General features: G+C 38.5%; 1 protein-coding gene across 1 annotated transcript in view; it reads right to left on the reverse strand.

Moving 5' to 3' along the window:
* The window catches only part of LOC106915444 (plexin-B1-like), a 45,212-nt gene that overhangs the window by 12,609 nt on the left and 9,737 nt on the right, over nt 1-22,866 (reverse strand). The window contains exons 4-22 of the mRNA XM_088006893.1: nt 21,976-22,158; nt 16,736-16,864; nt 14,826-14,926; nt 14,592-14,724; nt 13,325-13,481; nt 13,065-13,173; nt 10,652-10,760; nt 9,634-10,359; nt 7,013-7,111; nt 6,758-6,880; nt 5,862-5,955; nt 5,573-5,742; nt 3,837-3,988; nt 3,647-3,752; nt 2,392-2,528; nt 2,092-2,265; nt 765-999; nt 434-676; nt 137-313 (exon numbers count right to left, since the gene is read on the reverse strand). Coding sequence (XP_087863019.1) covers nt 137-313; nt 434-676; nt 765-999; nt 2,092-2,265; nt 2,392-2,528; nt 3,647-3,752; nt 3,837-3,988; nt 5,573-5,742; nt 5,862-5,955; nt 6,758-6,880; nt 7,013-7,111; nt 9,634-10,359; nt 10,652-10,760; nt 13,065-13,173; nt 13,325-13,481; nt 14,592-14,724; nt 14,826-14,926; nt 16,736-16,864; nt 21,976-22,158 — 3,357 coding nt within the window. The remainder of the gene's footprint in view (nt 1-136; nt 314-433; nt 677-764; nt 1,000-2,091; nt 2,266-2,391; nt 2,529-3,646; nt 3,753-3,836; nt 3,989-5,572; nt 5,743-5,861; nt 5,956-6,757; nt 6,881-7,012; nt 7,112-9,633; nt 10,360-10,651; nt 10,761-13,064; nt 13,174-13,324; nt 13,482-14,591; nt 14,725-14,825; nt 14,927-16,735; nt 16,865-21,975; nt 22,159-22,866) is intronic.

A 22,866-nucleotide genomic window follows, 5' to 3' on the forward strand; every position in this document is an offset into this window, starting at 1 on the left:
TTATTCTCCACCAAACCTCTGAGGCCAGAAACAGAACAGCTGGATGCATTCTGAGACTGAATTACATGGGGATGGGCTCTATCTACCAATAATAATTTATGTCCATTGTGATCTCAGCTCTCTCTGTCTCACTCACAATAAACTCAGGCAGACTCTCCAGGCCGTCCTGCTTCCTATTGGTTGTGATGGAGGGCTGCGTAGCTGGCGGTTCACAGTACAGGTGATTGTGTGACAGAGTCTTCACCACACACAAGTCCCCTCCAATCCAGGCCTCCACCTCCTGCTTGTACATGGCCAGATCCAGGTTTTCTCCCTAAAAATAGGAAGAGGAATGTGAGCAGATTGACTCTTGTGAGCAGATTTGTGAGCATTAAAAACCTTATTAGTGCAACTAGAGCAACGGATGTCTAGAAGCAGATGATGTGGGACTCGCCTCGACGGAGATGACGCTGCCCGGTTTGTGGTGGAACGGCTTGCTCGGGTCGTTCCTGTTCAACTTGAACAGCTTGGGGTTGGGTTCGTAGCTGAACGTTTCACCACCCACAGTGCTGAAGTCAAAATGGAGGCTGTCCAAAAGGAAGTGAACTTTGACCCTGGCCTCTGTGGCCTCTGGACCCACAGCAGGAGTCGGACACAGGATGAGAGTTGCGTTGTGCACCTTGCAGTGGGATTCGTGCTAAAGGGGAGAAAAGAGAGCTTAAATGCATTGAGCCTCTCCTTTAATGACACCGTAAGGTGAAGACAGAAATCCAGCTGAAACTGACGTGTTTTACGTGGCAGAGCGTTCCATCAGGGCAGTTTGCTTCAGGAACAATCCTCCTCGATCTCCTCGGTGGACCCCGTTGGGTCTGTCCTCTGTTGAGGTGGACTTTTATATTCTTCCCGGCGCTCCTTCTCCGTCTCGGAGGCAGAGCATCGGGCGGACTGAGGGTCACTCTCATTTTTGGCTCCTGGGCCAAATCCAGGTTGTGCCCGTTGACTCTGATGATCCTCCCTCCGCTGGGAGGACACAACATTTTTCCACAGTAAAATTCAAGCACTGTTCAAGTATTTTCATAGTAAGTTTTCAAACTTTCCTTCCAAAGAAAACTGTTTCAGTTAACTTATATCATGCATTATTACTAATGTCCTGTGATAGTTTTCTATATACTACAATAGGGACAAGATAGACTAAAATATTACAAAATTTGATGACTTGAATCGTCTCTCATACACTGATGGCATTTACAAAACAGATTATATTTGGTCACTTTAACTGATGTAAAACAGTAGTTGAGTCTGATTTAACTTCAGACAGTGAGGAAAATTGTGTCTTTTTATTAGGTGTATGAGAATATTACTAGGCCTGTAATGATAACAAATGTTGCTGGACAATAAATTGTCCCAGAACTTATTGCAATGAACTAATATTATTTTCAAGCAATATTATGGCAATAGCATAATAATACAAGAGCACAATCTCAAAAATCAATCAAATTTAAATTCTAATGAGCATTTACATGACTAGAAGACATTTTAAGTATCCAAAATAGATAAGTGAAACGGTAAAAACAAGAAATAAAGTTATTACGTCTCTGTAAACAAAATTATCCTTCAGAAAAAGGGCTAGTTGAGACCAAAGCAGCAGACTGAAGACTTTGGTCATCCAGTTTTTGGTAGAAAGAGAGAAAAGAGAAAAATGATAAATCATGCAAATGGAAACTATTGACCATGTTTTAATTTATTATGCAATTGATTTATTGCTTAATGTGACAGGCCTACTGGTTTCAACTATAAATTATGTTTCTCAAATCTAAGCTTTTTATCCAAAGTTTGAGAACACTTTATTAAAAAACTGTGCAGTTATCAAGCACTTTCTCAATCTTAAAAACTCCTATGAAACTGGAGCATTTTTGAGGATTTCCAGCATCAATACAAATGTTGGTATTTAGACTCAAACACGTTTAAAATTAGAAATACACTAGAATTTTAGACTGAATATCTTTATCTAAAAATGACAAATACAATTAAAATAGTCAAAAAGGTAAAGTAAATTATAATTAAAATCCTTCTCTTATCTTTTACTAAGATAGAAATAGTGGAGCGCAGTACCCAAGGAAGCTTTTGGACGGCGCTGCCCTTGTGATGTTGGGGTTAGGGGTGTAATGATACATGGAACCCTGCAGGTGGCGCTCTGCTCCACCAAAGCGCACTGTGATGTCGTGCTCTCCCGTTCGGTTGCTGCCTCTGGTCAAACACTTGATCTGATCCTCCTGGATGTCGATCCTGAACATGAAACAGTTTTTCTTTCATCTCCTCCACAGAGTCACACACAAATCAAACGCATCGACTGTCTACCACAATAGTTTTTTTTTCTTCTTTCATAATTAAAAAACCTCTTGGGGCCCTTACACCATGCAGGAAACTCCTCCGATCAGAACTCCGACCTCAAGTGGATGCCCGGTCCTCAGTCTCCGACCTTTGATAGTGAGGGATGATCCCCCGGCTTTGGGCCCTCTTAAAGGAGAAATGCTGCTGAGTACAGGATTCTGGAGATAGAGGCAGGAAAAGAAGGAGCAGTGGACGATGTAAAGATGAAAATGACAAGAAATGCAGCCAATAATCAAATACTGAGCATGCGATTTATTGGGGAGATAAAAACAGGACACCAGGGAATTTTGGGAAACACATGAAGGTTGCCTCACAGCCATGTAATATATTAATTAAGCTGCTTGTCATTTAGGTGGTTTCATTAGGGTCACTGAACAATACTGGTGTTTTATGATTATGTAAATAAGCAGACAAGTTGTTCCTCTTGTACTGCAGACGTTCCCTTACATTTCATCAGGCACTAATTAAGAAGAGCCGCAGGGGAAGCTGCTTTTCCCCTAATTGGACAGTTATGTTAAAACCTTTTTGCTCATGCATTATTTGTCCCAGTGCTGTTTTTGGTCTGCGCCACATCACACTAGGACTGCAATGAAGGATTTGTGGGGTTCTTTTTTTCCCTAAAAACACAAAAGAAACCCCCACCCACCCCGCTTTTCAGAAAGGTCCTGTTTTGCATGTTTCAGTCCATTACAGTGTTCTTCCTCATGGTGGAACTTGCCAGAACTACAGTGGATTATCATCAATAACAGCAGCATTCATTGACATTTACCTTAGCTACTTACATTTAATTTTATAGTCAAGAGAAGTAATTTCTCTTAACTTAGTCTCTTAAATTAAGACTAAGAGAGATGTATCTGTTAGTACATATTATATGCATATATATATAAATATATATGTGCAGTCGCATAAAGTATTTGCTCCCCTAAAGATGTCTTTTGTTTTCCTTTTCATCACTTAAATGTTTCAGATCATCATATTTCATCCTTCAAATTATCGAACATGCTTATCCCGTGTGGGGGTCACATGGGGTGCTGGTGCCCATCTCCAGCGGTCAACGGGCGAGAGGCGGGGTCACCGTGGGCAGGTCACCAGTCCATCACAGGGAGTCAATTAACATATTGTTAATTTAAATTAATTAACAGTTACATTGTATTCTTATTTATTGAATATATAAAAACTAAATAGTGGAGGGCTGAGCAGACATCCTTCAGGTAAACCAATTTTAATATCAAACCTTTCTGAAACATTGTCATTTTAATAAAATGGTCATACTGACCTGAAAACTGAATGTCTGAGCAGAAATCCCCTGTCCTCCTCCTCTTACACTGACTGAGGCGTGGCCCCTCATCTCCCGTCCACTGCTCGTAGTCTCACACACTATCCTGCAATGTACAGTCACACAGCTGTTAGCATAAAGAAAGATACAGATACAGTGCTGAGTAAGTTGAGTTGTGCTAACGACTTGCCTTGACGAGACTTCGTATCTGCTCTGGATGACGATGCATGGCACTCCGGCCACTGTGACCGAGCTCTGGATGTCTTCGGCCCTTTGACCGAGATTAGAGCCAGAAATGGTTACGACTGTGCCTCCCTCGGTTGGACCAGATTCAGGGTCTAACTGAAAACACAAGAGAAGCACAAAAACACCATATGTTCTTGGTGATCACAACATTTTGGGTGATTTACAATGTTTATATTCAAAACTAAAACATTCCAATTGGTTGGGTGTATATGGCACATCTTTTACACTAAAAAGGAACATTTATCAACAATCACCTCAAGAAGTGGCAAATACCTAAACTAATGAATTTCAACTGTAAAGATTAATACATATTTCCTCAAATGCAGAAGGTTTATTTCAGATCTCAATTTACTCCCTAAAGTTTAATATAATTTATATAAGCATGAAGAAGTAGATTATTCCAAAGCAGAAATTGACACCAGTCCCTTCATGTTTCCAGTCGTTGTTCCATATATCCAGCCTGTCCATTTTCACACGGCTGCCATGAACAAACATGGTCTCATCGAGCAGGTCCATCATGTCTAAACTTGACTTCACATCTTTAGACTCATCTTCACTACAAATAGAGGAGGAGGAATGAGGGCAGTATGAAATGGATTTTCTGCTTTAATATGTGAAAATTCAATCATAACTGAGTAAATTAAATCTATTTTATTGCAGTTGCATAAACTATGATTAAAATTATTTTGATAATTAAAATCTTTATGCAAATGAGACATTATTTTTTGTTAATTTCCCCACTTTATCACATACGTTTGGAGAATAGGCATCAACCATGGTCTTGGATCCAGTCCTACTCTCTCTTCTCTTGGGCTCAGCTACATTTTCAATAGGATTTCAATCTGATGACACGGATGGACAGGAAAAATAATTTTGTGACTGCATAACTATTTTTTTTTTTTTGAGACTCTATCCTGCTGAATAATGAAAAGATAAACTAAAGTTTTTTTCTTAATGCTATTCAGTGGTGGCACACATCTGTTAATCTACCTAAGTTACTGCTTATCCCCTAAGTTACTTTTTCCAGATAAATTCAAAAGCACAAAATGACTTGACTTTTTTGTAAACTAATAAAATAAAACTAATAAAACTAAAAAAGTTTGACGGTTAAGAACTAAGTACTTATACATGTTCTCTCGTATTACCCCTCAATCTCCAATAACTTTATTTCAAACAACAAACTATCATACAATATCCAAGGGAATTATAGGACATGTAAATTATGATGTCAAAATAAAATTGTTGCTTAAGGATTGTAGGTGTTAAAGGGCTGACATGATTTGAATTGAAGTTAGCGCTTTACCATTAGCAGAACCAATGTCTTATGATTAATGCTTTAAGATTAACAAAAATAACCTTGTAGGCGAGTCCACCACTGATAATACTCCACTATTCATTGACATCTCAAAGAGTTTACAATGGTAACAAGGTTCCCAAAGCCTTCAGAAGAAAAACAGGCCAACAGCAGCAACAGGAAAGAGGAACTTCCTAAATACCTTGTAAGATTCTCCACAAGTTTGTGTTGGCAAAAAGTTACATTTTATTCCCATTTTAAAAGCAAAGTTAGACATAAAAAAAATCCTCCTCTGCATCTCAAGGTTACTGGCTAAACATGCCTTAAGGGATTACCACAGAAGGAAGCCTTTAATGACTGCACAAAGAAAAGTGAAAAGTTCTTACGCGGTGAATGACGGGTGCAGGGCATGTGTGTTCGATCGCACCATTGCAGGAGTCTCGATACACACAGCTGGAGCTGGCATCTCTGCCACACCAAACACAGCCATACTTGGGGTCAGCCGTTCGACACCGGCTGCAGTCGGCTCGGCCCACTGAACAGTTGAACAAAGTGACTGAGGCCAAATAAAAGAAAGACAAAGGAAAGGATAGGACCTTTATTCAATAACCCAGCAAAAAAAATGCAGGTTGAATGAGACTGTGGCACATCTTTGACACAATACATAGCACTCACCATGCAGATCCTCAGCGCTGTCTATGAGGAAGTTGTTTTTTCTTCTCACATTGATTGTCACCAAGTATTCCTCCCTCAGTAGGGAATAAACATACTGCAACACAAGCAGGGTGCACTTCTTTTATTCCCCAGGAAAAATAAAATAAATATACAAAGTTCTGGCCAGTCCTTAAAAGTCAAATGAATGAATTTAAATGAATTTTAGAAACATTGTCAGAGTGAAGGGTAAAATACATCTAACAAGAATTATGCCAGGAAAGTGAACTTAGAAAGAGACATTTAAAGGACCAATGTCACAGTTTTTTATGGATAAAATGTAATTTGGAACCTCAGTGGCTATTGTTCTAGACAGCAAACGGATCGTTTCCTTGACTAAAAAGGGCCTTTCTAATAAGAATGAGTCAAATGGGCCTACGATCCGTCATTTACTACACAAAAAAGATGGACTAAATAATCCTGCTTTCTCCAAGGATCCTTTAATGTAGGAAAAGTGAGAGAGACTCAAGGAAATAAAGATGTGAAAACAATATAGTTCTCATTTTCTTTCAGAAAAAGTCTCAGCATTTAAACCAGTTTGGACCCAGGATTCTAAAAAACTGGAATCTTGGAATCACAGCACAGTTTTTGTGATCATTGGACAGAAAACTCAAACTCAAAGTTTCTCTCCTAATTCTTGTTTCTAAAACTCATTGAAGTTAGATGTTGTATAATCAGTCAATGTCGAATAAAACCACAACAACGTGTGGATGTAAACTTTTAACTGGAACATGTTTTAAAGCATCACAAGCTTGGATATAAGATGAAAGGTTAAAGGTTACATAATAATCATGTAAGGATTGAATAACTTTGTTAAACCTCCTTATTACTTCCAGATGCAGGAAGTGCTTATTACTGACCTGGTGTGGTTGACAGGTAATAAAGAAGACTGATGGCCGATCAGCATCGGTATCTACGTTCGCCTCTACAATGACTGACTGATTCTCCACATCCAACACACACTCGTACTCCAAATCCTCATCCTGAAACACACGTCAGCGCAAAAGCAGCACAAAATACAAACAAGACATAAATCCCTCTTTGGTTTATGAGGTCATACAGGATATTTTCCAGTGTTTACAGAGGATGAAAATATGTGTTTTTATTTTTACTACCTGAAACAGGTCTAGGTGTTGGCCCACCAACGTGATCTTCCTCTCCACATTGACGGGAAGCAGAGGGGAATCATGAACTTTCTCCACACACGGGCATTCCTGGTCACACAAGTCGGAAAATGTTAAAATCTCCAACATTTGTCTCGCCTGAGAACCACTGCAACATGCAGGTACCATCATGAGATTCACTGAGCCGTTTCTAGCTTCTCAAACCAAAAGATGAGTTGGAAGAGAACCAATTCTCAGTCTCTCAATCCATGAAGATAACACTCATCTGCTTATCTGATAAACTCAGATAATGAAATGATCCACATCCTACACACTAAAAGAAAAAAAAAACATGAATCATGAAATGACTGATTTTGACTTGATTGCAAAGAATAAAAAATGCAAACTGTGAAACACAACACAGATTAGAAATATGCATGTAGCAGCAACACCCTTACATGTAGAAGGAAATGCTGAGTTAGCTTAACATTATTACCTGCCTGTAGAGCTAAATGAGGTGACCAGAAGCCTCATAGAGAGCAGCTGAGTCAATAAAACCTGTCAGGTTAATGCTTTAAATTACTCCGCTGCATCCCCACGTTTGAGATTGCATTGATTTCTCGTCAGGCGCTGCTGGATTTATAAACTGGAAACCTGGAAGCATATTGCGGTAAATACTGTGGGACCTTGTGCTGAAGCTTTCCTCTTCCTAGTTTAAGGTAGTGCAATAAAGGACTAGTTTGGAATATTTGGTGAATTGGGAAAGTATCAGGCTTCCTTTTTAGATTGAACAGACTGTAATATACCTTATAATGGAGAATGTTAGAGCTAAGCTTGATAAAGGGAGAGTTGTTTTAGTTGCATTTGTAGAACTAAAGAAAACCTTTGACACTAGCTGTGTTTCCATTGACTGTATAATTGTGCAAATCCGAATTATGAAAAATAAATTTGCTTACTGGAAACATGGATATTAAAAAAATCCATGTTTTTTGATAAAATGTTTTTCCGCAAGGATGAGATGGTTTTAGTTAAAATTTGTGTAATTTGCAAGACATGGATGGAAACACTTTTTTCGTACAACACGAGTCACATGATGAATGACCGGATGTTACTACAGGCAAAAAAGATGAAGAAGATGACAGAAAGTGGCAGGATGATGGGTGGTATGTGTTTTTAATGGCTTATTGTGTGAACAAATTTATTAATGTGTAATTTTAATTGTGTTTCTTATTTAATGAAATTGCAAAATAGTGGGGTTTTTTTAATTAGTGGCATAAGGACAAAGTTTTGAACATGTATGTAACGGAAGCGCAACTACTGTAGGCCAGGTTAACATTCTTACCAAGCTTTCTCTGCACAAGTCTTATCGTGACGGAAGAAGATGAGAAAGGGAAAACGGTGAGCTGTCCTCTGCCCTTACTGATCTGTACTGGGATCTCTGTTGTTTAGTCTTTCCATCTAAACAATGAATCCAGATCCAGATGTATGCAGATATTAAGCAGCATTGACCCTGATTGTTGAATGGTTGAATAACTAACATGCATTTAAATACAAATGAAAAAGTATTTTCTGATTTTTACTAAGAAATCCTTTGGATACCGAAAGACCCATGTCTATGTTTTCAGAGAAAAGTTGAATGTTGTGCCTATGCAATGACTGGGCAATATGGACTTTAAGTCTTACCACAACATTTTGTGGAATTCTTCTGATAAATTATAAAAGTGACTAAGAAATTTATTTTAAATCACTAAGCTGCACACTAACTTTATATAATCATATTTTCAAATGAATTAAAGACACTCTCACTGAACAAACAGTGAAAAATCAGTCAAATTAATCCTAACAATACACATTGCTGTGGGTGATTATAAACAGCACTAATTATAATTCTTGTGAAAACAATACATTTAAATCTGTCGAGATAAATGAACAATTTATCAGGATAAATTATCTAAATGTATTCAGATTCAGACTGAATACATGCATCTTGAATTAAGAATTGATTCAAATCTTAAAAAAAAATAAAAATCAGTAGTGACCACAGCAAAACTTCACTTATCAAATTTCAGTCATATCAGAAACTCGGTGTCAACCAAAGTAGCAGAATTATAATGCCATTATTATCCATCATACCATTTGCACAAGTCTCCTGTACAAGTTTTAGACAGGTCAATGAAGTTTACCACCGGCTGTGGAAGTACCGAACAAAAAGACATGATTATCATTTTAACAAGATATAAAAATATGATCATTTTAGGTCTTCCTAAAAAGGCATGATCCTTCTGACTCTTCTCACACTGATTTGTCCAAACATTTAAAAATCCCAGGAGATGTCTCTGTTTCACTGTTACCTTACTTATCTAAAACTGAATACATTTTGGCATTAATAAGATATAAAGTTTATTATGACATCTTTTTAAAATCTTATTAATAAGAATGTTTTCTTGTTTAAAAGATTTATTTAAAAATAAATATTTATATTCATGCTCTCAATGTGGGGTATGAATTATCTTTCAACATACTGTACGACCATGCCAGTCATATTTTCTACCTACACTGTGTTCCTTTAGTCCTTTGCTAACTTATGGATGATGCTTTTTTGCACCCCGTTCCCAGCAGGGTGCATAACTCACCGGAGTAAAAGATTCAGAAGAAGAATCAGACTGGAGTTTTGTTGGAGAATCAGTAGTGACATCAACAACCGGTTCAGGTAATTGCGTCGGGACGAACGAACGGGCGACAGATGGAGTCAGTTCAGACTCCATCTCCGTCCTTTTCTTAGGCTTTTCCCAGCCGCTCAGCCCCGGAGGTGAGACATTCTCCTCGGTAGTGGCCAGACTGATAGAGGGGTCTATTAAAGGGCCAGCTTCTCTGGAAACAGTTGAGTTCATCTCTGGGGAAGTGGTCACAACTTCACCATAACGGTCTGCATGGCCACCGGTGCTACTTGGTGATGTGGGCCTCACTTCAGCCGTGACATTGAAGGTGTCTTCATGTTCTAAAGAGCCACTTAGAGAACCGACAGCTTCCTTTGTGGCTCCCTCTGTGTTGCTGAGGGCTCCATCTGTGGTGGCGATGTCAGTGAGAGTGGAGCTGGCCTGGGTGGAGAGCCTGACAAAGGGGGAAGTTGTGGAGCGGGAAGCCGGTGTGCTGGATTCAGCATTAGGACCGGTGGGGGGGGTGCCTGTGATGGTTGCTGTAGGGACAGCTGCTTTGGTGGTGGCAGATGTCTCTGTGAGAGACATCTGTGTTGTTGGTGTAGAAGTAGTTGCTGTTGTTGCTGGAGCAGTTGGAACAGAAGGAGGTGATGGGGTAGGAGTTCTGGTTGGAGGTGAGACGGTGGGTAATTGTGGTGTTAACTTGATGGTGAAACACAAACGAGGAGGAGGGATGGAGAGAGAGAAAGAAAAAGCAGGCGGGTGGGACAAAATTAGGATGAAAGAAATGGTATATGCAGAAACATAAATAACTCTGAAATAATAGAGAGAAAAAAGGGTTGATGGTTTAAATTAAAAAGACAAAAGCAAACCAAATCAAACAGAAAGTACGGGATCCTCCAGAGGACAAGCCCTCCGCTTTTAGATCTGGTTTCCTGAAATGAACTTCTACTGAAAAGAAAAAAGCCCGAGCTCAGACTTCAGGGTGACTCACCCGTTGGTTGTGGATGGTGACTCCTTGACTGCAGGTGTGTTTGTGTGTGCAGACATGCTCATGGATACACCAATTGCACCCCCAACGGCTGCTGACACACCCTTGGCATCTGGCAGGGATGCAGGTGGAACAACAGAGGATTAAGATGAAAATGTCAATGTTGGAATAAAACAGAAAACAGTGCAAATCAACTTAAAGGGGCAGTATTATGTGTTTTCCAGCCACATAGCGCCATTATATGGCATAATTAACCCTTTTAATAATGGATTTTGACAACAATTGTTGCCAGACATTTTTTCTAACTTCTGGAGCCTCTAAAATAATTGTTTTGACTTTTAGCAACAATTTTAAGTTTTTAAATCAAATAATAGTGTGTCTACTGTAAGCAATATCAATTTCATATATCTAGTGTGAAGGGTCACATGACCAGACCTCTTTACTTCCTGCCTGTGACACTGGAGGTAAATGTCTGTCACAAACCTGAGCAAGAGGAAGTCAGTAAAATATTTAAATAAACAAATATAAATAAAACATTTTGAACATATGTTCTTTCAAGTGTCTTCTACTGATATATAAAGAAAATTGTATCCATTCATTCATCTGTTGATCATAAGAAGAGTGAGTGTAAGTGGCAACAATTGTTGCCGCAAGCAAAATACATAGACAGGAGTATATATGTGTCCACTGGTTTGCTGTTTATTCTATATGCCTTGCTGTTTCCACACAGCTTAAAAATATCAGATGTTTTAGATCTTCTAGACCTGAAGGAACCTCAAAATGATGTCTTCTACATCCCACAGTTGAAGCCCTCCCCTATTTCACCCGCCAAAAGCCGATCCTTTCCACAAAGTGTGGCCTACACACTGAATGAAAACTACAAGATGACCCCACGCCTGAAACTAGTTTATGACACGGCCAAGGTCTTGTGCTTGGTCTGGTGGAACAGGGACAACGTCCTCTCAGATGCAGATTTGTTCATACTAACATTTTCACCTGATTTTGCCTCATTGATGAAATAACTAAATGACGTCAAAGGTCGCTTAGTACATTGAGACAATAACATGTGCAGGTTTGAATCTTTATGTATCTAAAATATTTCTGAACACTTTTGTAACCACTCTTTGTTATAATAGGTTATGCATGTCATGATTTTTCCTATTTTTTATATGTATAAATAGGCCAGATTTGTGTCATGTAGACTATTCTGTTTCCCATCGGCAACAATTAAAACCTGTATTTTCACTAACATAACCAACATAAAATGTAATAATTCATAAATATCATGAGTTAGGGAGGTCCAAGGATTGAAATCTATGCACTTATTTTGCAAGACAAAATTTGAGATTAAACGGGGTAAGGAGTTATGTCACCTTCAGCTGTTATAAAATGTTATATATATTAAATATGATCTAAAGAAATTTGACTTATTAATTTGCACCTTGAAATTGGGCCCCTGTCTCTTGAAAAACTCTCACTCTGAATGTCCACTTTCAGGAAGTCATCACATCGCTGCTCCATTAACCTATTGACATTTTTACCAGTGTTTCACTGAGAAGTAGCTCCTATAATGAGCTCAGCTGTTGCAACAGGTGTTTGCTAATTGCTGCTGGTTAATATGAAAAAAATATTGGTTAGAGTTTACACCAATCAGATTGGTCTGTACCAATCAGATTTCCTTTTCAGATATCCAATAGTTTTTGTAAAGATTTGACCTAAAATAGATTTTGTCTGACTTCAATTTCTTTTACACGACAAGGGGAATACAAAGTACCGCCTTCAAAATATTTAGAAAATGCACGAAAGTGAAACTTTGGAACAATACGATAGAAATCATCAGTTTCACTTATCAAACTGATAATACGTAAAACAAACAACAACAAAATAAAGGCAGATAGTGATGCTAATGCCAATTTTTTATTTTAGAAGCAGAACCTGTCACATTGTGTGAGGCGCTGTGGAAAAACTAAACCTTTTTAACTCTTTGAAACAGAAACAAGCAGACAACATGGCCAGCTGAATAGCAGGGTTAGTTTTACTAACAAACCGTCATCTCTGTGTGTGTTCCCCTTGAGAATGTAGATTTGTATCTAAATTCTGACAGATTTAGGCTGAAAGCTTATAATGATACCAAGGAGCAACTTCGCCGCCCTCATGTCAACACTCCTGTTATCTGCTGAAAGCTTCACTCCCTTTTGCCAAATGAATCACAGGCGAATCTTAACACGTCACAGAAGATAGTTTTCTCCTAAATTCTATTTTAATTCATTTTCAACACCTTAAAGATATTAAAAATAGTAGCAGTAATGTCTTGAGTCTTGTTGTAAGGGACGACCTGTCAGCACTTAGGTGTGGAATGTTCACTGATGTGAAAAAGGATTTACAAGTTTCTGACGTTTAGAAGACGTATACTCACGGCCTGCGCCCAGAAAGCTCCTGCACCAGACTGCAGTTGTAGAAGGTGAATTCTGTCTCAGCTACCGTCACGTTAATGAAACGCAGAGCCAAGGTCACCGTCACAAACTCTGCAATGGAATAAAAGAGATCAATCAATCAATATTCAAAGCAATCACTGCAATCCTTAATTTAATGTTCTCAATAGTGTTGACCAATGAAGTTTGAGGCATTTTAAGGAATCTTTTTGGCCTCCGTATAAACTTGGAGCATAAAACGAACCATCTCCCAGACCGATGGGGGTCAGGTTGGTGGCATCCGGGGTGGAGCAGATGACACCGGTAGTGGTGAGCAAAGCTGGACTCTCCGTGTCCTGGAAGAAGCAGGAGTAGGCCTCGTCCTGTTGGAGACCCGGCAGACCCTCCACTGACAAGGCGATCTGAAGGGAAACAAATATTACATGGAGGAAAGAGAAGACACCAGAGAGACTCCATGACTGTAGTGTGGTTCATTGTGGAGTTTAATTATTAACACTATTAGACCTGGCTGTTAACAAAAAAAAAAAAAAAAAAACATTTCTGATTTTTTTCACACCCAATTTCAAATGATTTTTTTCTTGCTTTCTTCACTAAAAAAAATTACAAATGACAGAAAATTGTTTTGAAAAGCAGCTTTTATGTCAATCATCCCTTCTGTATTACTGCCAGGCATTACAAGAAGTCATTTGGACTGACGGATCGTTTCATGTCCTGCTACTGACAATAATTGGATTCTGATGTGTTCAGTTTTGAAGCATTTCCTTATTTGTAAAACTGATACCAATATGCAACTTCTGAAGCTGCTCCAACATTTTAATTTGTTGTTTGCTAACACTTTATTTGAAGGGGGTGAATAAGACTGTCATGACACTTTCATTAACATGACATAACACCTGTCATGAACATGAATAAGTCTTCATGAATATTTATGACTGTTGTCATAAAGCGACATTCGGTAAATTATGACACTTTTATTACAAAGTTGACATTATTCAAAATGTCTTTGTTATGACAACTTGACATTAACCAGGAAATCATCACTGTTTAAACTTTACCTTTAATAACATAAAGTTACCTAATTTTTAAAGTGAAATCAGTAATACTTTTATAACAAATTTATATCAGCAATGATTTCTTGGTTAATGTCAAATTGTCATAACAAAGACATTTTGAATAATGTCAACTTTGTATTAAAAGTGTCATAATTTACCGAATGATGCTTTATGACAACAGTCAAATATTCATGAAGGCTTATTCATGTTCATGACAGGTGTTATGTCAGTCTTATTCAACCCCCTTCAAATAAAGTGTTACCTGTTGTTTTTTGTGTTGGAGTTTTTATAAAATTGCTACTTCATTCTCCTAATATTATGTCTTTATTTGGATGATATTATGACTGTCATATTATTTTCAACGGTGCCGTCAAAAGATTTTATTCTTGTAATGTGGTAGTGAACAAAACATTTCAGTGCATTGCTCTTGTATTTCATCAGTCATGTTGTCTGTATTACATCTGCTTTCTCTCCAAGGCTGATGTTGTAGAGGCTGAGGCGCTGTATGCCCAGGCACTGCTGCGTCTGGTTGAAACTCCACAACCACTGGCCCTGCAGAGAGCCTCGCTGGCACTCCCACCGCTGGCCACACCTGAAACACCACAGCATAGCATAGATAGTTAGACATAAGAGGGTCATACATGAAGAAAACGGGGAGAACTGGAGATACAAGCTGAAGCTCAGAACACTCACTGTCCCTCAAGGACACACCAGCCGCAGTACGGGTCTCTGGCAGACAGACATGACTGACAGTCCAAGTGATCCCCGCACTCTGCGACTGGACGCTTTTCTACCTGAAAATAACAGACAAACAAGCAAAAGGTAGGCTTCAGACAGATAAATGAAGAGCAAAACAATGTAACACTGTCGAATGATTCAATATTTCAACTCAAGATTTTCAGAACAAGTGTCATCTCAAGGCAAATGAAATGCTGACATCACACACTATTGATGCCAACAATAACGAATAAAAAGCTAATAATTTCATTTAAAGAACTATTTAAAAATAGTCAGCAGCATTTGAAAGACTGAATTTGAATGAGGGTTATTACTATTTTTTTTTTCCATGATCTGTGCTCTGCTGTATGCATTTTCCAGGATTAGTATGTTAATCCTTAAATCAATAACATGTCTGAGGAACCTGAAGAGCCTCAGTTTCAGTATCCAGCATAGCTACCATACACAAAAAGCATACAACAGGTATAAAGTTATTTAATAGTACTTCTATTACACACTCCTGCCATGTATATCATTATACATATATCAAAGCAGTGTAATACATAGCACTGTACATATCTACTTGATCTCCAAGATCCTTTGAGTTTTTAATGCATTCAATTTAGAGAAAGTCATTAGCCAATTATTGCATTTTATTTCCACTGCTAAGTAAAAGAATAATTATTTGCAATACCTATTGAAATTTCTAGATCTGAGACAAAACCAACACAAAATACTTTTAATTTGTTTCAAGACAATTTAAAGTTTCACAAATAATTCAATCATGAATTCTGTATTCAGAGAAAAGTCGCAGCAGTTTTATTTCATTCACACATGAAAATATGTTGCAACATTTCTGAATCCCAGAACAGCTCTCACTGAGACATTTTGATTTATTTTTGACACAAACTGTTCAAAGTGCAGACTTTCCTAATCATCATTTACCAGAATCTACAGCATCCCACACATGCTCTGTAGGGAACGTGCCAAGACAATGCAGGCTTCTTTGCAGATCAATACTATTGTTAGGTGTGACCTCACACCTCCTGCTGACTGTTGTGCCAATCACACTGGGGTTAGTGACCTCTGACCCCAGCTGCCAGCTGGCTTCTCTGTTTTCACCCTTGCCTGTAGTTTGTCTTCAGGGCGACACAGCTTGAGGAAGCATGCATGAAAAACTCTGACAAACCATAAATTGATGAATGAGAAACCATATTCATTCTTATTTATGAAGACATCTGGGTAAGTGACTGAAATAGTGGAAATGGCCAAATCTGTTTATACACCTCATGGATACTTTAAAGGGGGAGCACTGTGTATTTTTCAGGGCTATAGTGCCATTTTATAGCACAATCAAGCAGCTGTGTTACCTTTTTAAAAGAAATCTGACTTTGTAATTTATCACTTTGAATTTGGGCCCCTGTCACTTTAAGAAATCCTGCTCTTTCTGAAGTGCCGCCTCCAGGAAGTCATCACCACATTGCTCCTCTATTAACCCTTTAACAACATTTTTACCAGTGTTACACTGACGAGTAGCTCCTATAAAGAGCTCAGCAGATGTGCAGTTCCACCAGGTGTTTGCTAATTACTGCTGGCTAGTCTGAAGGAACTGAGTAAAGGAGTCGTGGTGGAAGGAGCCCTGTGAGATTAAAAACTTCAAAGCTTGGAAGCTGCAGCTCCGAGGAGGAGGTCCAACCAGGCGTTTTGCACAACTGAATGGTTGCCACGGGAAGTTTGAAAGGATTTTTCAAACATGCATTAAAGGATCAAGGTATGTATTTGATGAGGGAATAATATTATAACATGACGTAAAGCTCAAAAAAGTTAGTTTTACATAGTTCTGTTCCTTTAAATAAAAAGGCGAAGCTTGACTTCAACACACTTACTGTGGTTTTGGTCATAATGTAGATATGTGAGCCACGATCATCAAGTAACAGATCGCTGTTGATGGGGGAGTTGGGTTGTATCGATGAGTTTGCATACACCTCCACTGTCCCGTCTCTGCCAAGATAAACCTGAACAGGAACACACAAAAAACAACACTTTATACTTTAAAGCAGGAAGTGTCCCTCTTATGAATTTAAATTTCTGTAATTGGATTGAAAAACATTTTGAAGTAGGAACAGTCTATAATTCTACAATGCTGCATCACTAAAACGCAATATTTGACAAAACAAAAAAAAAAAAATAACTAACCTCTCTGGTTTACAGCTCAAACACCAAATCAAATCACACTTGCACAGGATCGCAGCAGAAGTGGGCATAGATCTGATTATCACATACAAATCTAATATGAAGCACAGGAAGATTACCTCTGGCTGCAGTGAAACCCAGGCCTTCAAACGCTCATGTTACCTCATCTTAATAAGATCACCGCGGACAGAAAAGAGAATCGGTTGTCCCATTAGGAGGATGCACTCAGCACATAATGGAAAGGGAAGTTGTACGCAAAGATCAGCAGCCTAGGATAACGACTGTTTCCTATGTTATATTTAGATTTTATCATATCGGTCTCAATAGTCTCATGCAGATGTGAATGCTGAGCTTTTTTTCAGAATCTCTTAATATCCACTGAGGCTGCAGAGCATTTCTATGATAAATGTAATTTAATTAAAAAAAAATATGAATCAATATTTCTCCTGTACTGAGCTGTGGATGTTCTAAAACTTTTAACTTTAGAACTTCAAATGTAAAATTAAATGTATTTTATGTGACAAAAAGCAGCTAAAAAATGTGAAACAGATGGAAAAATAAATGTAATATATATATATTTTTTTTCTTTTTTTTTTTTACAGTTGTCCTAAACAATTACAATTATATTAGTAACTCCATGGCCTGTAATGGCCTAGTCAAAGTTGGGAGCTAAGTATAAGAATCAGGAAAAGTCTAAACTTTTGATATGGAAAAACTGGTAGATACAACCTCAAAGACTTTCAGCTGTAACTGCAGTGCAATGAAAAACAAACAATACAAACAACAGTTGGTTGTTGTAATCATGTCTAATGGGAATTACTGACATTACAAATGTAAATTACAATCAAACTTGATTACAGCTTGATCAAGGACTGAAGGTAAGCTTTTAATTGTCCATCAGATGGAAGCAGATGGTAATATGAGAGCAGCAGAGATATTTTAAGCTTCCATGGAGATCCAACACTGCAGTGTGGTTGGATTTTAAATTTCATAATAGCATTGATTGCTTTTGAAAGGTGGTTTCTCTGTCTGAACAGCAAGTGCAAACAAAGTCGGGTTGAAGAGGGAAGCACGGGTCCAGGAAGTGATGCGCTTCCACTCCATAAACTGCAATTTGTTTTAGTGGTGAAATGAGGTGAAATAATACAATCTTTTTTTTAAACTGTTAGCATTTTTAATAGATGTATGTAAGAATATATCTTACATACATACATAAAGTATCTGTGCAACTTTACTGTTACAGTCAAACACATTTAATCCATAAATAAATCATGATTACTGAAGAGGGTGCTGAAAAAGGAGAAAAGCATCCAACATCCAAGCAAAAACGTTGGAAGGCTTTCAGGAAGCCATTTTGAAAAAGGTTTGTGTTCTTGGTGGCAAAATATAAAGTTGATTGATGTCTGAAGATTTTTTTTTCTGATAGTGCACACCTTCACCTCCTCCCAGTGCTATTATTGTGGACTGCAAAAACGCACAGCTCCCAGGCAGAAACAACCAATCAGAGAAAGGAGGAGGGTCTTAGCGCTGTCAATCATACTCCTGTATGTTGCTCAATGTGCTTAAGTCAGAAAAACAATTCACCGTTACAGGAAAACCGTTTATCCACCATCATTAATGGTAGTGTTAATTAGCATTGGCACTGGTAACAGGCTATGTTGTGGTGAACCAGCTGTAGCTTAGCAAAGAGCAAGCAGGGGGTGGGGGGATGACCACAAGAGTGATTGACAGCACTAAGACCCTCCTCTTGGCTCTGATTGGTTGTTTCTGAACAAGTGCTGTATTTCTGCAGTTAGTACTAGGAGAAGGCAGAAGAGCTCAATATTTCACAGATGATCTGTCTGTGAAAACATAATCTGTCACAACATAATTATAATTTTACCAAATATGTTTTGGCAAAAACTTCTGTCATGCCATATCAATATACCAACCTAGTGGAGCTCAGGACAGTTGAAACAAAAGCTAGGACCTGGAAAACGCCTCCATTTCAAAAATATTATCTCCTTGCTGGTTTAATGTTTCTTTTGGGTCTCTACATGAAAAACGTACACATATCCTACACACACGCATGAATAAAGATGTGTATCTTGATAAAGAGGGATTTGACTTTGTGTGATACTATAGTCTAGTTATAAAAGCTTGCTACAATGGGCTACAATGGGTTACAGAGCTCTGGTTTGATCTGCTAATTAAAAAGTCTAGTTCTACGTTTCCCTTCTTTCCCCCCCACATCCCACACACACATTACAACAGAAAGAACATTTCTCTCTCTGATGTCTGCTCTTACTTCTGACCTGCAAACATAGAGCTCTGTAGATGTTAAAAAGTTATGTCAGTTTATTGAAAACTAGATGGGAAAACACTGACATACAGAGAGAAAAGTAAAAAAAAAAGCCCACAAATTGTTCAGATCTACTCATGCCACTTCAAATTCTACAGTCAAATAATACACTTAGTCTCCAACAATCACAATCACAGGCTGAGAACACAAAGTGCATGTCTGAGGTATGGAATCATAGGGGTATGTTATTCTGTGCTTGCTGGAATGCTGTGAATCAGACTGTGGTGATTAGATATGAACTGGCTCCCAGTTTCAGGCTTTTAACTAGTCAAGATTAGTTCAACATTTTCTGACTGTTTAAAGCTTGTAGTGCTTTGAATAGTTCTTATGAGATGTTTATGAAAAGCAAAAGGAACACCTATTGTTATATAATATATGTTATGTATTTTGTTGATGTGCGTCTAATGATGACGGCATGCACTGGCCGAAAAGGGGGGGCTGCTCTTCATTCCTAAATAGTTTAAAACAGCAATAAAAAGGTGCAGTATCTGGAATAGGGGTTTATTTGAAAAACAAGATTTTGAAAGATTAAAAAAAATATATATATACTCATTCAGTGACAGACTGCTGCATCCAAAGTGCACAAAGGAGCGTAATCCCAGATCCTTCTGCTCAGCAGCTGTCAGATTCTAAACAATCACATCTCCCTTTATAGCAATATCAAGTAACTATGTTACCTTCAATTACTAAAAAAAATGCTACATATCAAATATGACTTGAATTAAATTTTAACTTGTAATTTAACGCCTTGAATTTGGGCCTCTGTCTATAAAAACTCACAACATGTCATCATAACATGGCTCCTCTGTTAACCCCGTCACGTTTTTACTAGAGTGTCACTGAGAAGTAGCTCCTTTAATGACGTCAGCAGATGCACAGTTCCACCAGAAAACACCAGGGGCCTCACGTTTAAAGCACAAAAAATGTGCGGCGCCATATTTTACGCACAAATCAGCATGTATAAAAATGAATGTGACATGAAAGTTTGGGCAAATATATGCAAACCTGCTGTGAAAATGTGTGGCAGCCACATGAACTTTTTCCTGTGGGCAGTAACAAATTACAATGTGTCAAAACTCACCTAAATACACTGAAACCTGGCTACATCCAATGTTATTTAACCCAAGGAGAGTCGAATCTGATAATTTTTCATGATTTCAATATTTTATTGTTTAAACGTAAACAATGAAATTGAACCACATTTATCCCCAGACAATAAGCTAACACACACAGGAAATAAAGAAAATAAAAATAAAAGGATGTGAAAACTTCACTCGAATGTAAATAGTACTTTTCCTCAGTTTTTGTCTCAAAAATTGGTCTGTGCACCGAAGCGCATGAAATGCATCTATGGGATAATTTCATCGTCACTGTAAAAGAAAACAGGGTTGGATCAACAGATTAACTCCAAACAGGTTTGATTATTTTTACAGTGATCAAGGTGTGTAAACAATCACATGTATACAAGTAGCTGCGCAAAGGTGTGCCGCGAAATTGGGAAGCACTTTGGCTCTGATGGACAACAGGAAAAGGAAAGGTGTGCAGGTGTGTATCTACAGCTTTATGCATCCAAATTTTTTTGTGCGCTGCACTTTTCTAATTTTGTCCACATGCCAGGTTTTAGTGTGAAGGGAGTTACATGAGGCCCCAGGTGTTTGCTAATTGCTGCTGGGTAGTTTGAAGGAGCTGAGTGGAGAAGTACTGCTCTGTGAGGTGGAAGCTTGGAAACATCAGCTCTGAGGAATAGCAGCATCTGTAAGACAGGGTTAGGTCCACCCAGACATTTTGCACAGCTGAATGGTTGGTAGCCAGATTAAAGAACTTCTCAAACAGGAATGAAAGAAACAAAGAAACACACCAGGTATATATATATATATTTTTGATGAGGGAATAACTAACATGATGTAAATCTAAAAAAAATTTGATTTTAGATAATAGTGCTCCTTTAAATTGTTGGTTGGTTGAATGACAATAGTTTTAAATCTTTTTGGGTTAAACTGCTAAAACGGCAATAAAAGACTCCAGGAAGCTTGGATTCAAATACTTGAAGTAAAGTTAAGGTGCACTCATTCTGCTGGAACATGATACATAGACAGGCAGACAGCGTCATGAGGGAAGGGTTGTATGAACAGCATTAGCTGAGCACCAACTCATGCAAGACTCCAGCAAGTGGAAGGTTAGAACACTCCCTTAACGGGAAGCTGCTTGATGGATTAAATATTTCCACGTTAATGGTGATGAGTCAGGAGCGTCTCCCTGCTGTCGTCCAGGTGCACGTGTGTGTGTGTGTGTGCGTTTGTTTGTAATACCTTGTGGGGATGATTTTCCTGACATATACTACGTTGTGGGGACCAATCGCTCCTCGTGGGGAGCGGAGCCTGGTCCCCACTAGGGGAAACCCTGTTTTTGGGTCAGGGGTCAGATTTAGGGCTAAGGTATGAATTGAGTTTTGGTTAGGGTTAGGGTTAGGTATGTGATGGTTAGGGTTAGGAAAAGGGTAAAGGTAAGGTTTAGGCTGTAGAAATGAATGGAAGTCAATGGAAAGTCCCCACAAAGATAGCCAGACAAACGTGTGTGTGTGTGTATAACTACCTTGTGAAGATTGCCTTTGGCGTCTCCCAGAAAGGCGATGCTGTGTCCCTCCCTCACGCTGACTGCCACGGCGGTGAGACGGGCCGCTGACGTTTGCCACACAGCTTTAGCTTCCAGGGGCACTTTGCTCGCCATGGGGCTGGGGGTGTGGTCAGAACCGCACGGGTACGCAATCAGAGTGTTCTACAACGTGTGAAACGGTAAAAAGTTTTGGTCAGTTGCTGCATCAACAACCAATTCAATTAAAAGACAGACAGATTTCTTGGAAGTCAACCTGAAAACATGGAAAATTCCAACCATACATTTGAGTAAATCTACATCAGGTTTCCCCCAGTGTATCATACGCCTGGCAGGCCACCAGGCTAAGAATTGTTCAATTTATTTAAATAGGGTTTTTTATACACAGTAACCGTGACAGTAAAGATGGATAAAGCTAGGTTTACTGTTGACACAGTAACTGGAATAGTTAATGTGTCAAAAGTGACACATTACCTTTTGGAAAAGAAAGAAAATAACTAAACAACCCCTCCTCTTTTTTGGTCAAAAGTGATTCTGACCAAATAAAAAGTAACAATTGGCAAACACTTCCTTAGTCCATTATTTTAGGAAGGTAATATGTCAAAGCAAAAATTCCATTTGTAAATTCAATGGAATATGAACACATACACAACACAGAGTCAATGCACCCGTCACTCAAATATGACAAAAAAGTAACATTACTCAGTCTGAGAAAACTGAATATGATGAACATCGACAGCACTGTAAAATATTGTAATGTATCATTCATCCTCAGGTGATCGGTGTCATTGGGGTTCCTCTTAGATCTGAAGACTTAGGAGCTTGTGGTGCATCCAGAAACAACTTCATCTTCAAGGTAGCTTTTCGCAAAAC

This window comes from Poecilia mexicana, unplaced genomic scaffold (genome assembly GCF_051168715.1).
Source record: "Poecilia mexicana isolate PSO_F unplaced genomic scaffold, ASM5116871v1 scaffold_7, whole genome shotgun sequence".
NCBI classification, from domain to species: domain Eukaryota; kingdom Metazoa; phylum Chordata; class Actinopteri; order Cyprinodontiformes; family Poeciliidae; genus Poecilia; species Poecilia mexicana.